The sequence below is a fragment of the Panthera uncia genome (assembly GCF_023721935.1).
Source record: "Panthera uncia isolate 11264 chromosome D3 unlocalized genomic scaffold, Puncia_PCG_1.0 HiC_scaffold_8, whole genome shotgun sequence".
In the NCBI taxonomy this organism is placed as follows: domain Eukaryota; kingdom Metazoa; phylum Chordata; class Mammalia; order Carnivora; family Felidae; genus Panthera; species Panthera uncia.
This window is the reverse complement of record NW_026057586.1, coordinates 18,594,223-18,612,947: the sequence shown is the minus strand read 5'-3', so window position 1 is coordinate 18,612,947 and position 18,725 is coordinate 18,594,223. Positions and strand designations below refer to the sequence as shown.

The following is an 18,725-nucleotide window of genomic DNA, read 5'->3' as shown; positions in this document are numbered from 1 at the left end:
ATAGACAGCTTAGAGGAAGCTGAAGTCATAGAAATTGGTATTTGTAGTAGAGTAATGGTGTGGAGTATCAGGAAGACCGTGGAAAAAGCCTGGGGAGAAGGTGTTGAAGGTATTGGCTCTGAACTTGACTATACTGGGAAGTTGTGGTCGGGGCATTCATTACAGGAGAAGAAACGGTTAAGGTAATGCCATGTGGAAGGTCCCTCGAGGAGGAAAGTACAAGAAAATGTTTCTGAGAGGCACCGATAAAAATATTCCCACATGGAAAACGTCTATGTGTTTTCTTTCCTTAAAAAACCGTTTGGAGCGTTTATAGTGTCGTGTGCTGATGGTGAATGTCTACGTCTTCCAGGCGCGTTGGATCGCTGCGTGATGGGGATAACCGCCGTAGAGATACTGAATGCCTGTGATGAAGCAGTTCCCGCTGCGGCTGACTCACTTAGTCACCCAGCCATCAACCTCAAGCAGGCTATGACCCGGCGTAGTCTTGCTGCTCTTAAAAACATGGCCCATCATAAGCTCCAGACTCTTGCAACTAACCTCTTGGCTTCCGAGGCATCTGACAAAGTAAGTGTGGTATGTGGGCCCGTGTGTGTAGACTCCCATTCAACTTCACTTCATAGCACAGTTTTGGCAGGTCTTATGCAGTAACTTTGGGGAGAAGACATGGATGACGAATAAGCTTCTGGTTTTTATTTAGGCCTATCCAGCCTTGTTTTAGCACACTTCATGTATTTGGCACTTTGAAAAAGGAAGTTATTCTCACCACTTGAAATAGTTTAAAATGAGGGGCGCCCGGGTGGCTCAATTGGTTGAGCGTCTGTCTTTGGCTCCGGTCGTGATCTCATGGTCTGTGAGTTCGAGCCCCACGTCGGGCTCTGTGCTGACAGCTCAGAGCCTGGAGCCTGCTTTGGATTCTGCATCTCTCTCCCTCTCTGCCCCTCCCATGCTCATTCTCTCTCTCTCTCTCTCTCTCTCTCTCTCTCTCTCTCTCTCTCTCTGTCTCAATAATAAATAAACGTTAAAAAAAAATTAAAAAATAGTTTAAAATGATTTCTACGGAATTAAGTGACTTCCATTTCTGAAATTAGAGTGAACCTTTATCATGTAATCTGGCTTTCGGTTTTCTGACAGTCTTCCTGTTGAAAGATTGAGCACTGGCTCTTACCTCTCGGCAGAAGAAAAAAATCATGATTTAGGTACAATTAAGATGTTTCTAATTGTGGCTGCTCCTTTGTTTGAAAAGCACGCTCTGATTTTAGTAAGGTTGGCCCATTTATAAGGATTTTAGAGGATACTCGGGAATAGGTAGGGCCAGGTTGTTCAAGCACCAGTGCTGGCCAGGACCCAAGCTGGATCACACCTTCCCTGCTGATACTCACATGAAGGCATCAGCTACTTCTTGAGTTAACAGGAGATGATCCTACGTAAAAGAAGAACAAATAATCCGAATTCATTAATTGGTTATTTGTCTTTAGTTTTATAGAGGCTAACCACTGTTTGGTTTGTGGTATTTATGTTCTGTGGTACTGTTAGAACTCGCTTGTCTCTGGTAGTGGCTGCGTGAAACTGAGAGACAGTATTAGCATCTCATCTGAGCCACAACTTAAAATTCCTGGGTGCATCTAAGTATTCATTAGAATTGTTAGTGGGTAGCACAGATGCTGTTATTTTCATTCTCTCTCATTCTGGATTGCTATTTTTTTTTTTTTAATGGGTAGACACGTAGATAAATAATGAACAGGTTGAAAGGCTCATCTACAAACTTGAAAATTTGCCCATGAATGAGCACTGAGTGCTGATGACACAGGAATTACTATAGGTGGTTCCAGTGGCCCATTTCCTCTGGTAATTGGCAGTCATATTTGATCACTCTGTCCTTCCCCAAGAAATAAATGCTTTATTGGCTTTGTTGTATTGTATGTTTCGTAGGTCAGAATTGTGAAACCCTTCTGCGCTTTCTTTCATGCTTCCCGGCCTGTGTTGTGAAGTTTGAATAGAAATCACAGCTTAAACGTATTTGCCATGCTTATAATTTCTTTCAAGAGATCACGTAGATGTCCCTAGGAGTTCAGTGTTCATAGCACATTGTCTGATGTTCCACTTAATTTTTAATTCTATGCCAGTTTATAAAATAGTGTATGCAAGGGTAAGTATGTATGTCATAGAATTTTCAAATGTATTCTTTTTCTTGTTGGTATCCCCTAGAAGTAAAAATTTGTAAAAATCATTATACGACTGGAAAATTAAAGAAAAATAAGTGGTACGGTTAACATTTATGAATGGCTTTTGTAAGTGGTCATGGTCCATTATGTGATTTTTACAATCTTGTTTGTCCCTGTTTTAATAGCGCATTTTATGGCGCAATTAGTGATAAAAGCAGCAGATATCAGAGACACTACACTTATGTATTGTAAAATATATTGCTTGTGAACCTCCTCAGTCTTGTAGCAGTGGTAATTGTTGCCTGGCCTACAAGGAAAACAATTACAGAAGGGGGGAAAGGCTTAGGAAGCTGAGGCTGCGGGAGGGTAATCACTTTATGAAAAATGTATGTTGGCTGGACCATTAGGGATTTCTCTAACTATTTTCTCATGTTGAGTTTGAGGCTCCTTCTGAGGGGAATATTTGAAGAGCTGTCCTCTGGATGGCTTCCTAATCTCAGGAGAAATAAAACCCACCCAAAGTTTAAAAAAACAAAACATAACTAAGAGCGTGTCAGGGGTGCAGGATTGACTCTAGGATATGGGAACTAATTTTCTTCGTGGGTCTCTCAATGGAAAGCAAAATCTCTAAGGGAATGCCCTATAGAAAGAGTCCTACCTTTTCCTTGTTAGACTAGTGTTGGCATTTGGGCTGTTTGGAGTAACACGTATTGTATATCGCTAATTTTGTTAATTATGCCGGACACGCGGAGCCTCGCAGACAAAGATGGGGGCTTTCCTTTCCTCTGATTCTTTTCTTTCACTGGAAGAGCCAGAGGTTGTGAAGTGAAATTACTGTTTATGGCTGCCTCAAAGTTTTGCAAGATGTGTGTATTCAAACCCCTGTGTGTTTCTCTTATGGCGTGTATCTTAATTTCCCTGGTATGGTAATCACTTACCAGCCTCTCTGATTCTCCCCACTGAAATTCAGCCTTCTCGCAGGCGGGGATTGTGACTTATTTATTGCTGTTTCCCTCCTGACATCTAGTAGCAGCTGTGCAGTAAATGCGTATTGAATTGGGTGCTGTGTGGCAGGAAGTGCTGATGGCCTCTGCCTCAGCCTCTTTGCCCAGGTCTTCTCCCTTCCCTCACAGTTGATTGTCTTGGCTTGACGACCAGATCTGTTCCTGTTCGTGTGGCCTTAGACGCGGAACCTTTATTAATCACCTTTGCCCTCTGCCCAGTTTTGTATTCTCCCCTTTGGATGTGGCGAGCAAGCTCGTCCAGGCATAACTCGTTCTCCTTTGCTGTGTCTGTATTGTCAGCATTCCAGCGTGTCCTGCAATTATGTCAGCTGGACCCTCTCCTTTACTTTTTTTCCTTATGACTCTAGAGCAGGGTTGCTCAACCTCAGCACTGCTGACATTTTGCGCTGAATAACTCCTTTTTTTTCCTTTAATGTTTATTTTTGAGAGAGAGAGAGAGAGAGAGAGTGCGCACGCACACGAACGGGGAGGGGCAGAGGGAGAGGGAGACAGAGAATCCCAAGGAGGCTCCATGCTGTCAGCACAGGACCCGGTGCAGGGCTCAAACTCACAAACTGAGAGATCATGACCTGAACTGAAATCAAGAGACAGACACCTAACCCACTGAGCTACCTAGGTGCCCCTGGATAATTCTTTATTGTGTGTGTGGGGGGGAGGGGGGGCTGTCCTGTTTATTGTAGGATGTTGAGAATCATTTTTCCCCTACCCATCACAAATATCTAGCATCCTCTCTTGCCCAGTTGTGACAATCAAAAATGTTTTCAGCTATGGCCAGATGCCCCAAGTGGGGCAAAATTGCCTCTGGTTTAAAATCACTGCTCTGGAGAGAAAAGGCTGAGAAATGCTAGACATCCTGCATCCTATATCCTATGTTTCTTTTCCTCTCTCCTTGCTTCTTTAATCCCTCTCCTGTGAGGATAGCAAAGCCATTCCCAAACTTCTCCTCTCTGCCCCCTGGTGGCAGAATTAGTTCTTGCATTCTCTTTGTGCTCGACACGTTCCTGTTCCGACCTTTCCTTAAAACACTTTACTTTGGGGGCACCTGGGTGGCTCAGTCGGTTAAGCGTCCGACTTCCGCTCGGGTCATGATCTTGCAGTCCGTGAGTTCGAGCCCCGCGTCGGGCTCTGTGCTGACCGCTCAGAGCCTGGAGCTGGTCTCGGATTCTGTGTCTCTCTCTCTGACTCTCCCCCATTCATGCTCTGTCTCTCTCTGTCTCAAAAATAAATAAACGTTAAAAAAATTAAAATAAAACACTTTACTTTGTAAGGGATATTTTTTGTTTTTGTTTTTCTTTATGTGTGTCTGATTAGATTTTGAGCTTCTTGAGGGTAGGAGCTGAGTTTCTCATATTTTTATTTTCAGAGCTTTTATGTAGTATGTGAAGCATAGAAAATACCCAGGAAATTTCGTGTGAAGTTGGTTTGGAGGTATAGATTGGAATCATATTGTGGAATCTATCTGAATGCAAAGCTGAGGACTTACCTCAGTGGGTAAACAATACGATACTGAACAGTCTTAAAAGGAGATCTTTGTTTAAGAAATAGTTTTCCATGTCTGACATTTATGTGTAGGACACTTATTGCCGTGGGAAATGAACTGTGAGGCTGTTAGGTGAGAGGCAGTGGGAACTGGGATAGGATTAGGTAGAAGAAATGTTGAAGAGGAAATGACTTGGAGGCTGTTGTGTTGGTTGAATAGATAGGACTTCAATAAATAGGGAAGAGTTGAGACCTGTAAGACGATTTCAGAGCTCCGAGCCTGGTTGAAGGGAGAATGGCGGAGCTGTTAACAGAAACAAACAACTCACAGACTAGGCTTTGAGATTGGTTGTGATAGGAGACATCTGCCTCTTGTTTGGAGTGTTGGGAGATGGAATGTATGCAAGGGGAGCAAAAATCTTCCAAGAAAGAAGTGGAATGATAGTGAGATAGAGTAGGGATGGGATTCCACCACCACCCCCGCCCGCCCGCCCCAAACAAATGCTGGAGTACAGAGCCTGGATTAGACCATAGTGCATATTTTGGGATGCCTGATCATTAGAGTATTCCAGATATGCCATCTTCCTTAATTCTTACTGCAGATAGGTGAATTCGTTATTATCATCCTCAGGGTTGCCAGTGATGAACCTAAAAGACAGATGGTTGGAACAGGGATTGGCAAACTTTTTCTATAAAGCACCAGACAGTAAACATTTTAGACTCTGTGGGCCATTCAATCTCTGTCACAGTGATTCAGACCCGCCATTGTAGTGTGAAAGCAGCCATAGACAATAGGCCAATGAATGAGTATGACTGGCTTCCAATAAAACTTTATTTACACAAATAGGCAACGGGCTGGATTGGCATCTAGGTCATAGGTGGTTGAACCCTGCATCAGAGGACGGCATTATTAACAGCAAGTTTGTAGATACTGTTCTTCCACGGAACAGCCTTTGCTTCATTTTTGAAAAGCAGTTCAAAGGAGTGGTGAAGAACCTGGGTTCTGGTGACAGGCATATCTGTGTTTCAGTTATGTCTGTAACATGCTACCTGTGGGTGACCTTGGGCCAGTAACCTACAATGGCGTTGGTTACACATATAACTTGAAAAAAAAATTTTGTAAAGGAAGCAAAGGTCAGCAGTTGATCAGAGATGCGAAATAACATTAAGACTTGAGGGAATGAAGGGTGGAATTAATAATTAGGGAAGTCACCGGTGATCATTAGGAGAGCTGCTTTGGAAGAAGTAGTTGGGTCAGAAATCAGGGTACAAAGAACTAAAAATGAGAATAAGATAAAGTGGAGGTGGGGAGTATGGAAGATGTGTGCTTTTAGAGGAAAAAAACTAGTAGCTTCGGTGCATGCAGGGGTAAGAGCTGAAGTTTACTTTGTCAGGAGCTCACTGAATGTTTTTGTTGGTGGAGGAGGTGGAGCCATGTCAGAGGACATGATGTCGATAGTAGCGTTAACTGGACAATTTACCCCGACTCGATGTTGTTTGCTTTTGATTGGTAGTGATGAACGAGAGGGAGGTGAATATAAGCAATGGAGACCATTGGAAGAGGAACCAGTGGAAGAGGAGAAAAGTAGGCTGTAGTATTATTTAAAAGGATGGAAGTGGCTTTAATACCTTGAAGGCAGAGCCATCTTCATTTCCCTGTCCCATAACACGCAGCGTAAGTGATGTTCTAGAGTAGGAGTTAGTAGATTTGCAGACTATAAATAACTAGTAAATTGTAGATAGCACGTGGTGGTATGATGAATGCAGAAATGAAAATATTAAGAAGATGGTCTGAGCATATCCGGTGATCTTTTTAAAAAAGTTTTATTATTTTTGAGAGAGAGAGAGAACACACATGTGCAAGCAAGTAGGGGAGGGCCAGAGAGAGAGAGAGAGAGAGAGAGAATCCCGTGAGATCATGACCTGAACTGAAATGAAGAGTTGGATGCTCAACTGATTGAGCCACCCAGGCACCACTCAGGTGATCTTTTTGATGATCTTTCTCATGAAGCATTTGCCAGAGACCCTGGTTCTTGGTGAGGACATCTTGGAGCATGCCTTGGGTCAGTGGGATTTTACTAGTGAAGCTAGAAAGCCTTTACTGCCATGAAATTCGTTTTCTCTGGCCTAGTGTGTATAATTTTTTATGTGGCACCTTTATATCTTAGGTATTGTGTACCAATCAGGGTCACCCTGTTTATTTTGAAAAATCACGAGGTTGAAGAAATTGAAAAATGACCAGGATGATTTATCTTCTGTGTTACATTTCTCCCTCTGTTGTCTAATTAGTCAAAAGGCTGAAAAAAACGAACGGGCTATATTTGCAAAGGTCAGTAGCTTTGTATTCTGTGTAACTAGGTGAGAGAATGGGATTTAGAAGTCAGATATAACCTACTGAGAACATGCTCTGTGTTTTTTGCTTGCAAAATTCACTCTAAAAAAATTTTATACTGATTGAATTGACTTTATGATTCATTGTGAAAAGGGCACTGTAAGGTACAGACAGGGACAAGCCATATGACGTTACATACAGGATACCAGGCCTTGTCTGGTGAACCGTTTATGGCCTTAGAAAAATTCTTATGATATGTCTGACCTTTGAAGAATCAATTAAACTTGCTTAACATTCTGCTCCAAAACTTTAGCGAATATTTTAATAGAAAATAAAAATATGTTGATTGTATATTTATTATATATGTATAAGTATGTATAAATTTAGTTTTCGTTTAAGTAGTTATTAGGATAAAAATCTTTGTCTAGTCTTTAATAAATACAGTTAAGGACCCTTAGGGAGCTGTCTAGGCTTAAGAAGACAAAGGAGTAAATGTCTATGACTGTAGGAGGAGAATGAACTTTAGTGAGCACCCTTGTGATGGGTGATTCCCTTTAACGGGGACACTAATTAGAAACCAGGTGTGGATGCTGCCTGCTCCTGGGATGACATTGCATCCAGGCCCTCGCAATAGAGCCAGATAACATGTGTATGTTTATACACACACACATCTGTGTTCCTCTGTTTTCCTAAATATATTAAATACCATCAGTTAACCCTGTTACCTCCACGTCTAACCAAACACCAGAGTGTTTGCTCTAGCCTCCCCTCCTCAAATACTGTAACTTTCTTCCCCAGCTTCAGAAACGTCACTCCCACTATTTTCAGTGTCTTCGCCGTCTTCCTTGACTCGCGATGGGATTACATCCCCAAAAGCCCATTGTCAATTGAAAATCTCCTAAGTAAAAAATGCATTTAATACACCTAACCTACCAGGGATCATAGCTTAGCTCAGCCACCCTTAACTGTGCTCAGAACACTTACATGAGCCTGCAGCTAGGAAAATCATCTCACACAGAAGCTTATTTATAATAGTGTTAAGTATCTCCTGTAACGTATCGAATACTGCACTGAAAGTGAAAAGCACAACAGTGCGGGCACAGGTGGCTCTCGGTGTGTCGGCTGTGGACACCCATGTGCGCTGGCTGACTCTGAGCCAGGTTGCTACCCTCCCCCGGTGTCAGGGGAGAGCCCAGTGCGTGTCACTGGTCTGGGGCCGGATCCACACTCAGACTTCCAAGTGCGGTTTCTACTGAATGCGTATCACTTTCAGTCCAGTGTAAAGTCGAAGAATCGTTAAGTCGGGGGCCATATGTATCTATTTGCCCAATTCTCCCTTTATGTAAACAATTTCCTGCACACCCGGGTCTCTTTAGGTGTGCCACCCTAAAGCTTGTCACCCACAAAGGGAAAGAAGTCCATTTCTTTTTTTATCCTTAACATTGTCCTTGTCACCTTCTGCTTTTCCTAGGGTGCGATTGCTTGTTGTTATTCACTCCTAGGCTTCATCTAATGTGATGTTTTCTTTCTAATTCTTTTTGAGTTCAGTCATTTCATTTCTGGTTTTTCTAATGCTCATAGGTTCTTTCACGTTGAGTATCATTTTAAAAGTGTTCATCAGCTTGTTTAGAAATAGCACATTCATTTTTATCTGCATTTTGAGCATATCTGTGTTTTCCCTTCTGGTTCTTAATTCTTTTTAATTGTAATAATTTGACCTCAATACTTTTCTGTTGTTCACTGCTCACCTCTTTTGTAAAAGAATTTTTCCTGGACTTTTTGAATGATTAATTCAGATCATTTTTCTAACTTCCCAAAACTTCCTTTTCTATTTTTCATGTGGTTCAAAAATATGGTGGCTCGCTTTCTAAGCTCTCCTAACACCGTTCCTCACCTCTTGTTTGCGGGGGGGGGGGGGGATTACCTGGCAGTTTTGATTGCATGCTTAGCAGTTTCTCATTCCTGGGGGCCTTTGCCGAAGGGACCCCTGATGTAGTGGTGTTGCCCGTGGACTGGGACTGCCACGTGCCTCAGCCTTTGTGATCGTGGCCCGTGCGTTCACTTGCTGTTGAGGCGGGTAAACTTCTCCCAGGTTCAGCTGCTGTTTTTAAATGGGCCCCATTAGGGGCGCCTGGGTGGCTCAGTCGGTTGGGCGTCCGACTTCAGCTCTGGTCACGATCTCGCAGTCTGTGAGTTCGAGTCCCGCGTTGGGCTCTGGGCTGATGGCTCAGAGCCTGGAGCCTGTTTCAGATTCTGTGTCTCCCTCTCTCTCTGCCCCTCCCCTGTTCATGCTCTGTCTCTCTCTGTCCCAAAAATAAATAAACGTTAATAAAAAAAAAATGGGCCCCATTATGTTTTTCTGATAACCGTCAGTCAGCATTTTGGGGTTTTCCTATCAGATCTGTCGCATACCTCGCCACTTCCCTTTCCTTCGTCCTAAGGAGGTGCCTGATAACAGATAGACCTTGTAGCTGTTGGTGGGTTTTTCCATCCACTTGAGTTTTGGGATTTGTGGATATATTTTATCAACTTGTTTTGTTGAAATGTTCTTACTGCATTTCGGTCATCCTATCTAATTGCTGTGTCTTTCTTTATGTGAGGATTTGGAAAACTCCAGTAACTATGCTTCCATCAGTGCCGTGATCTTTTCCAGAATCCCTTTGAGTTTCTGTATTCTTTTTTTTTTTTTTTTAATATATGAAATTTACTGTCAAATTGGTTTCCATACAACACCCAGTGCTCATCCCAAAGAGTTTCTGTATTCTTGATGTTAATTGTAAAATTCAATAATGAGTTAGTTAAGGAGAAATTGTATTAAACATTCACTTTTCAATCTTAATTGTGTATTTATTATTTGAACTAGATGAGCCATATCTGTGATTACATATCATATATTGTCTCTATTCTGGATCAGTTGTGGGCTTTAATTTAAAGCTGTTTGTGTGAGAACATCCTTAACCTACTGGCAGGTGACAGAGTCCTTCAGTCTGGAATTTTCCTCATGTATTGACCCACCTACTGCCCGTATCCCACAATCTCACAACATAGTGGTTAGAGAAAATGACTTCAGATTCTATAGTGAACAATCAGGGACTTTTTTTTTTTTTTTTTTTTTTTTCTGCTTCCCTCTCTATTGTTTGTCAGTTGCTTTCTAAAAATTTCTAGAATGAAAATTTCGGAATTTAGCGTGAGGCTTTTGGTAAAGAGACTCCTTAAGGAATAAGCTTGAATTTTTTTTGGAACCATAAAAATAAAATGAAAAGAGTTAAAGTTATTGATTAGGCACAGGTATGTAAGTAAGGTAATGGGATTAATTTCTGAACATACATTATTACATTGCTGTTATCACAGGCACCAGAAAGTACAAGAAAGTCAATGGAGTCCAGTTGCCCCATCACCCTCCTCTTCTCTTTTCCTCTTTCTCCATCCTTCTTCCGCAGTCCAGCCGTTATATTACATTAGTCATCCTTCTTACCTCCGTAAGAGTGGTTAGCATTTCTTTCACGTTTTTATGTCCTAATTCTGTTGTTGTCTCTTACTCTTTCTTCGCCTTTACCTCCGTTTCGTGGTAGTCTCACCCGCATAAGAAAGTACACCGTATGTAGGCTGTGAGTGTGTGTGTGCTCATCTCTGTGTGTGTGTGCCCTTGTACACTTGCATCATGTGTGCATGTTTCATGGAGTTTGTAATGAATGCTTTAAACATTTCTGACTCAGGTTATCTTTCCTCCAACTTTTTCTCCAGTTCGAGGGAAACAAGTTGTAAGTTATTATGAATACATTTAAGGGATAAAACTGAACTCTCAAAGCTAACTAAATATTTAATTGAACTTACTATATTTTTTGATGATTACAGGATTTTTTGTTCTCTTCCCTTTTTAAGGATCCGTAAATGAGACATAACGCCATCAAATAATGACGTAGACAAGGGAGCTCCCCTTCTTGAAACTTACCAAGCCCTGTGGCTCTAGTGCCTTATTGGCCCTCTGCCTTGCACGTAATAGGTGTTCCGTGGGTTTATGAATGGAATTCATAGGTCATATTGAATGTAATTCATCATATTATTCTGAACCAAAAAAACCAGTCTTGTTCTATGATGGTTTTAAATTCAAAACAGTTTTGTTTCTCCTTGGAAGTACATTAACAAACCACACTATACCTGAGAAGAAATTTAGGTTGTTGAATAATGTCTGTGAGATACAGCGAAGGGGAAATTCCTTTTACCATCTCACATAATAAATCAAATGGCAGACTGCTGAGAGAATAGGAACAGTAGATAGATTTAACCCTGTGACCTTCTCAACAGCCAGATCTTTCCAGCCCTTGCGTATGCTACTTTATATTTAACTCTTAGTTGGGAACTTCAAGGTATTTTGAAGTAATGTGATAGAAATATAAAGATTTGTAGCTAAGTGTTAATGTGTTAGTACCTTGGGTAAGAAATAATTTCTTCTAATATGCTTGAAATAGCTGTTCTTTATTAGACTATATAAAAGATTTTGAAACTTCTTGACTTTTATAGCCTCTGTTAGAAAATAATTGAATCAGTCTAGTTCAGTAAACATTTATTGACTACTAGCTACTGTGTTTGGCCCTGGAGAGCCAAAATGAATAAGACATGATATTTACCCTCAGGAAACGTAAACAGATAAATACAAGGCAGTGGAGTGAGTTGGCTGAGAAATGCAGAAGGTATTGCAGAGACCTGGACTAGCCTGAGGTGATCAGGACTGGCTTCTTGGAGGAGGAGACATTGAAGAATGAGTAGAACGTAATCAGGTGACGGATGCAAAGAGGGCAGCGGGGAGTACCGTGTGTGTTCAACGTTGCTGGAGTATCAAAGAGAGGAGAGGCGGGAGGTGTGTGAAATGAGACCGGTCCATACGTACCATGTGAAGGTGCTTAAATTTTATCTTTTATCTCAGTAGCTTTCACACCTAAGAAGAAAAATTAGCACTAGAATCCTTCCTTCAAAGAGAATTTTATATGAGAGCCGGTATGTGCAACAGATACGAGGGAATGTAGAGGAGAGTTCGACTCCAAGAATTGAGTGATTAATGAGGCACAGGTGGTAAGTGGGGCGGACCCACAGGTTTTCTAATTGGGTGGTTGAATAGAAATCGGCTCTCTCAAATGTGATATCGAACGTAGGAGCCGGTTTTGCGGGGGATGGTGATGAGTTGCTTCATATATGGGGCGGGGAGGGGGGGGGTGTGGTGATGGATATACAGGTTGAGGAATCTCCGACATATACCTGGTGCTTAAAACCATCGAAGGCCATGGGACTATTCAGAGGTAGCAAATGGGCTGAGATAGACTCTCGGGCTACTAACCTTAAGGGGAGGAAGTGGAAACGATTTGGAGAAGTGTCAAGAGTGCTGGAGAACCAGGAGAATAGGCTCACTTGTAGACTGAGGGAATCAAGACTTTTAAAAGGGGTAGCGAGTAATTAGTTGTGGCAGAGGCAGTAGATGTGTGGTATTGGAAGGACTGAAATGTGTTTGTCATTGAGGTCACCAGTACCCTTTTCTAGAATGGTCTCTTCAGGATGTTGGGGCCAGAAGCTGGATTGCCATGGGTTAAGGAGTGATGGGAAGCGTGGAAACAAACGACAGCAAAAGGATACTTTTGAAAAGTGTGATAGGGGAAAGAGGAAGAATAGGGGAAAATGCAGGTTGGCAGGCACATGGGAATGTTTGTGGATTAGGGTTAAGAGCCAGCAGAGAGAGGGCCGGTCCACGTTAGGCTAAGGGGGCGGTACTTGATGAAGCTAGGTTCCCAGGGGATGAGAGAGTGGCGGACTGCAAAGGCAGAGGGAAGGAGTTTGGCTTCGACCTAGAGGAGGGAGACTTTATTTTCTGAAATCGAAGGGCGGGAAGACAGGCTGGGTGTCTGGTGGGTGTAGGTTTCTGTGCATAATGGATGGCAGTTGAAGAGAGGACATTCCTAAAACTTTCACGTTTCTCCAAGAAGTTACAGGTAAGATTGTGGGGAGGGAGGGAGCAAGAACCTGGGTCGGGACTTGGTGAGGGAGACAGATGGGGGAATGAGAGGGGAAGCGAAGAAAGAGTAAGAGGAGTGACTGTATTTGTAGTTGTAACTAGCTGTAGTAAAAGGTCTAGGAAAAAGTAGAAGGTACATGTCACGGCTCCTGAACTGCAACTCTGTAATGCAGAGGTTAAAGGGCACTGAGGGTAGTTATAAGAGGTTGACTGATATGATTAACCAGAGGTTCTGGGCTTGTTAGGGAAGGAGTGGGAGGGAGGACGAGGCTGATAGCTTTTGAAAAAATCCTGGAATCCAGGGACTGAATGCCTCTATGATAATGGTTCCCAAACTGTTTGTTGCACATTGGAATCATCTGAGGATCTTTAAAAACTGCCGGTGCCTGGCTCCTCCTCGTGGCTTTCTGACTGAGTTGGTGTGCATGCGGCCAGTTTCCCCAGGTGATTCTAATGTGCAGCAGGGTGCAAACCACTGCTCCAGAAGGTTGAAGAGCAGGTGTGGTGGAATATTTGGAACTACAGAAGATTGTGGTCAGCGTGGAGATACTAGTGAGCAAGATTCGTGAGGTGAGGACATATTCCGCTGAAGGGGACTGGAGTCAAAACAGCCAAGGAGTTGGGAGGGCAGCGTGTTCTCCATCTTTGGCACAGAAGACCCCGAAGCCCACTGTCCCAGTACCTCCTGCTTTTCACGGGGTCAGAACTCTGAGAAGACAGGGCGGTGCCATCTGGCAGGCTAGTTGGGGAATAGGGATCGGAGTGTCTGATTTAACAATAAGCCACAAACCTGTTTTATTCTTGTCCTTGGAAAATAACAGTGCAAAAACATTGTTGATGCAAATAAAAAATGCAAAACAAAGTGATGAAACTAACGGGAACTTATTTAAGAGCGAGAATAGCAGCAGTTGAAAACCAGCACTGATGATGTGCTGATATCAAAACCTCTCTTTTTTGGGAAACTCGTAGGTTCGTATGCAGTAGAATGTTTGGACCAATGCTCTACATTTCATGGTTGTGTGACATTTAAATTCAGTACTGATGCTCTAGAATGCTGTAGTCCTATAGGAACTTCAAATTATAAATAGCAAAAAAATAAAAATAGCACTGTAGCATAATTAGCACATATAACCACAGTTAACTCCCTTTATTACTAAGTGACTCCGTGTTTAACATCGTGTCATTTGCCCTCCGACTTTGAATCCTTTCATATCCATTAGGAGGCCCCTTGCCCACGCCGGGTTGCAGACCATAAGTTCAAAATCACTGACCTACACGGGTGGTGAAATCTCCCAGAATGAGGGATGGCAAGCAGGGCTTTGAGCCAGTGACAGTGATTTTAAAATTTAATAAAAACTTTCAGGTATGACATTCATAAGATGACTTCTATGGTGTGGTGTGGAACCCAACATTAGCCTTGGATGGAAAAATATTAATTTCAGGGAGGCAGTTTATTGCGATGTCCAAGGATAGAAAGTGCAGTTGGCTTGTAGTGGTTGTGGCTGGAGTTCTATACTGTGCTCTCGGTAGCCTGGAACAAAGTGTATCCAGAGACCTTTCCGTGGTCCTTCACACATCTCTGTCTTAGTTTGCGTGAAAATACCTATTTTTTTGTACGCACACTCCCACCCGGCAGCAGTCAGCCTTGGTGAAGGTGATGTTGTCTCAGGGCAGTGGATGGCTATGAAGGAAAGAGGTAGAAAAAAGAAAGGCAAAGACAAAAGGAGGGGATTTGCGGCATAAATCAGGATTTTAGTTGTCCACGGTGTAACGTGACTTGGTGTTCCCCGGTCTGTATTTTGATAAACGTGTACTTGCTAGTTGGTGGGCCTGGGATGCCCGTGCCTCCCTCACCCCCTTACCCCACCTTTCCCCGGCTGGCTCCCACTCACCCGGCTCACTCCCAGAGCTCTCCTGAGCCCCCGTTCTGTGACCACCGTCCCCACAGAGGCTCCTGAAGTTTTCAGGAATGCTGCTGAGTCTAGCGGTCACTTGTGTCTTCTCTGGTCCTCTGCCACTCACGTTTATGTCTCTTAGTACTAATTCTTTTGTACCAATACACGAAAACAAGGAGATATATTTGCTTCCATGTCTGTTTCCGTGTATCAGGGTTTGTTTGACTTCAACACTGTTGACATCTGGGGCTGGGTAATTCTTCGTGCCGGGGGCTGTGTTGTGCAATGTGGCATGTTTAAGCAGCGTCCCCAGCCTCTACCTACTAGATGCCATTAACACCCTCTCCCAGTGGTGACTCACAGTGATGCCTCCAGACGTTGCCTTGAGGATGAAGAGTACTGTCACCTCTGGCCCAGGGCTGCTGCTCTGTCACCCCGAGAGCTCTTCAAAGGGCCATTCGATACTCCTCTTTGTGTTTCCAGCAAACTCTTCACTGAATCACTGAATAGCCCAGAATTTAAGGTTGATTAATATGGAGTGGACTCACACCACCCCCCCCCCCCCCATCTCTAGAATCTCTGCCGAACTAATGCTGAGAAGCTCTTGATATTCGCCAAGTAAATGTCTGGCAGATACCAGGGGACCCTGACTTCTTCCTCGGTCTTAACCGTTGACAGCTGTGTGACCTGTGTGACTGACTGGCCGACCTCCTAGCTTCCATTTGTTTTTAGCTTTAAAGTGGAGGTAATAAGATGGTAATGAAGTCAACTGGGCAACATGTTTTAACACGTTTATCCCAGTAGGTATTCACACACGAGTTTAACAATCTTGATTGAATGATTGATTTCATTCATTCAACACACCTTGAGTGTGTACTGTAAGCTGGGCCCCGAGCTAGAACGGCTGGAGAGTTCATGAATCACGTCCACACCCATCAGGGCCTCCTGTCGAGTTCCTGCTCTGATGAGGGAGACAAGTGCGCAGCTCATCACCGTGAACACTCTGTTACCTAAGGTGTGAACCAAGTGGGAGGGCGTCCTCAGGAGAGGACTGGCCTGGGGAGCTGTGGGAAGACCGTCTTCTCTGAAGAGAGTCACTCGTGTAGAGGCTTGGTGTCGGGAGGCAGAGTGGGAAGAACATCCCCAGCAGAGGAAACACTGCGTGCGGCTGACCAGGCAGAGCGTGGGAGGCGCGTGCCGAGCCCTGCAGCGATGGGAGAAGAGGGTTAAGAATCTCCTAGGTTAGAATCTACTTGAGTGTGAGTATTTCTGAAATTTGAGATTGCTCACCACTGTGACCCTGGGTGGATTAAAGCGGTTTTCTTGTCTCCTGTTCATTTGCCGTTATTAGTCTTCACTTTTTTTCTCTCGTCAAGTCGGCCTCCCAGAATATCCTCTCATTTCTGTTCATTCACAACTGTGTTAAGGGTTGGGAATACCCAGGAGGACTTGTTAGATCCAGAGCACTTTTTCTTTTTTAAATAGTTTTTTCCCCCCTTTTAACAGTTACTTTAATTGGTTGAGACTTTTCACGCATGTCTTTAACATTCATTTGAGATAAAATGAGCTGGGTTTTATTATCTCTGTTTTACCAGTGAAAGGGATACTGTTTTGTTACCTGTTTGCTGTTTGTGACATCTCTCTTTTATTTAGAAGACAGAAGAATCAATACAAGGGGCATGAAGTGATTCATGTAAAGGTTTGTCTAATGGGGGACTGGGGTGCCCTAGCGCCCAGGGCTCTTGGTCTTGTGACTTTGGTGACTTGGCCCTTTGGGAACAGTTACAACTCAATGTCTGTTATGCTGGTGTTGTGGAACCATCATGTGTTAATCTTCTAACCTCCTAATATATTAGTACCATTTGGATATTATTGTTACTCAAACATTATCCAGTAAGATGTGGCCTGTAGAAATACCTTTAGAAGGTATAAAAGGCATGGCCTAAGTGTTTATATTTAATACTTATACTTTTGAGTGATCTACATTTATTTATGTCTTGTGAAATAAATCACTGTATAGTATCAAACTTAAAACCTCTCAGGTTAAATATCCCTTTTGGTTTATGCTTCTTAATATGCTTGTTAATGAAAACACATAGAGGGCCGTGAAATGACATAAGCTGAGTGTACTGTATCCATACCTTGTCATAAAATCTCCTATCCAAAACTAAATATTTAAGATAGTGTATTCCTTGTTTGAAACTTAAATGGCTGGATTCTGTTCCTGTTAGTATTAAGTAACAGCAATCCGACAGCAGAGGGCACCAAATACCCATTTCAGGCTTAACACATTTTCTTAATCCTTTCCACTTCCTCCCTCCCTCCCTTGCTACCTTTTTCCTAATGCAGTCGGCCCTTGAGCAGCACACGTTTGAGCTGTGTGTCCATTTATACGTGGATTTTTTTTTTCAGTACATACAGTATAGTACTGTAAATGTATTTTCTCCTATGATTTTTTTCTAGCTTTATTGTAAGAATACACTATATGATACACATAAGCTACAGTATGTGTGAATCGACTGTTTACATTGTCAGTAATGGTCAACAATAGGCTATTAGCAGTTAAGTTTTGGGGGAGTCACAAGTTACACTTAGATTTTCTACTGCGTGCAGGGAGGAGGGGGCTCAGTGCCCCTCACCCCCATTTTGTTCAAGGGTCGACTGTAATTAAAACCGTTAACATTAAAACCATATATGTTTACAGGCGATAATGGGATTCTCCCTCAGCTAATTTTAGAACTTTTTTTTTTAATGTTTGTTTGTTTATTTTTGAGAGAGAGACAGAGAGACAGAGTGCGAGTGAGGAGGGACAGAGAGAGAGGGAGGCACAGAATCCGAAGCAGGCTCTGGGCTCTGAGCTGTCAGCACAAAGCCCGACGCAGGGCTTGAACCCACAAACCGCGAGATCATGACCTGAGCCGAAGTTGGATGCTCAACCGACTGAGCCACCCAGGCGCCCTAATTTTAGAACATTTTTAAAGCACGTTTAGACATCAGTGTGTTTTTATTCATTGACTCTTTTGCATTTAACATTATGCCTCAGAATTTTCAGAAGTTATTTTAACATTCTTTATTCAGTAGAATATCCTATCCATAATCAAGAATAACTTTTTTAAAGTTATTTCGAGAAGGGGACAGAGAGAGAGAATCCCATGCTGTCAGTGCGAAGCCCGACATGGGGCTTGAGCCTCTGAACCCTGAGATCATGACCCCATCCAAAATCAAGAGTTGGATACTCAACTGCCTGAGCCACCCAGGTGCTCCTAAAATTTTTATTTTTTAATTTTTCCTACCAAAATATTCTTAGGTAACAAACCAATTCTTTATATTATAGTTAGGAAATTAAAAATTATTTAGAACATGCATTGGAAATGACACATAAATAATTATTTTGTAAAATATTATATTACTATTTGCCAAATACATATTTTTCCTATGTTCTATGTTAGGACTCAGTATTGATATTTATACAAACATGTATGTGAATATGTTATATAACATTTCCTACTCCTGGTATCCTCAATCTCTGATTTCAAAGTGGATTCAGATTTTTTTTTTTTAAACCATGTATTCTTTTGCTTTGCACATTAGCATCAAAATCAGCTGGCATTAATCAACTTTACATTTAGGTACAAATTTGGACTATTTGTAATACAGATTGGACCCATGTTTTTTCAGGAAAAATAATAAATTGTTTTACTAGGTAATTTTAGAAATAGTCCTGAAAACTATGATGTTAAAAAATGGTTCAGAAATAAGTAAGTTTTTAAATCAGAGCCATTGAAGTGAATGAATGGTGTAAAGGTAAAGTTATTGCCAGTGTTCTGA

The 18,725-nt window shown here is 42.4% G+C and overlaps 1 protein-coding gene across 5 annotated transcripts in view; it reads left to right on the top strand.

Annotated features, from left to right (window-relative positions):
- The window catches only part of WDR7 (WD repeat domain 7), a 353,598-nt gene that overhangs the window by 75,892 nt on the left and 258,981 nt on the right, over positions 1-18,725 (top strand). For all 5 annotated transcript variants that reach the window (XM_049619906.1, XM_049619908.1, XM_049619907.1 and 2 more), the window contains one exon: positions 353-567. In XM_049619906.1, the coding sequence (XP_049475863.1) occupies positions 353-567 (215 nt within the window). The remainder of the gene's footprint in view (positions 1-352; positions 568-18,725) is intronic.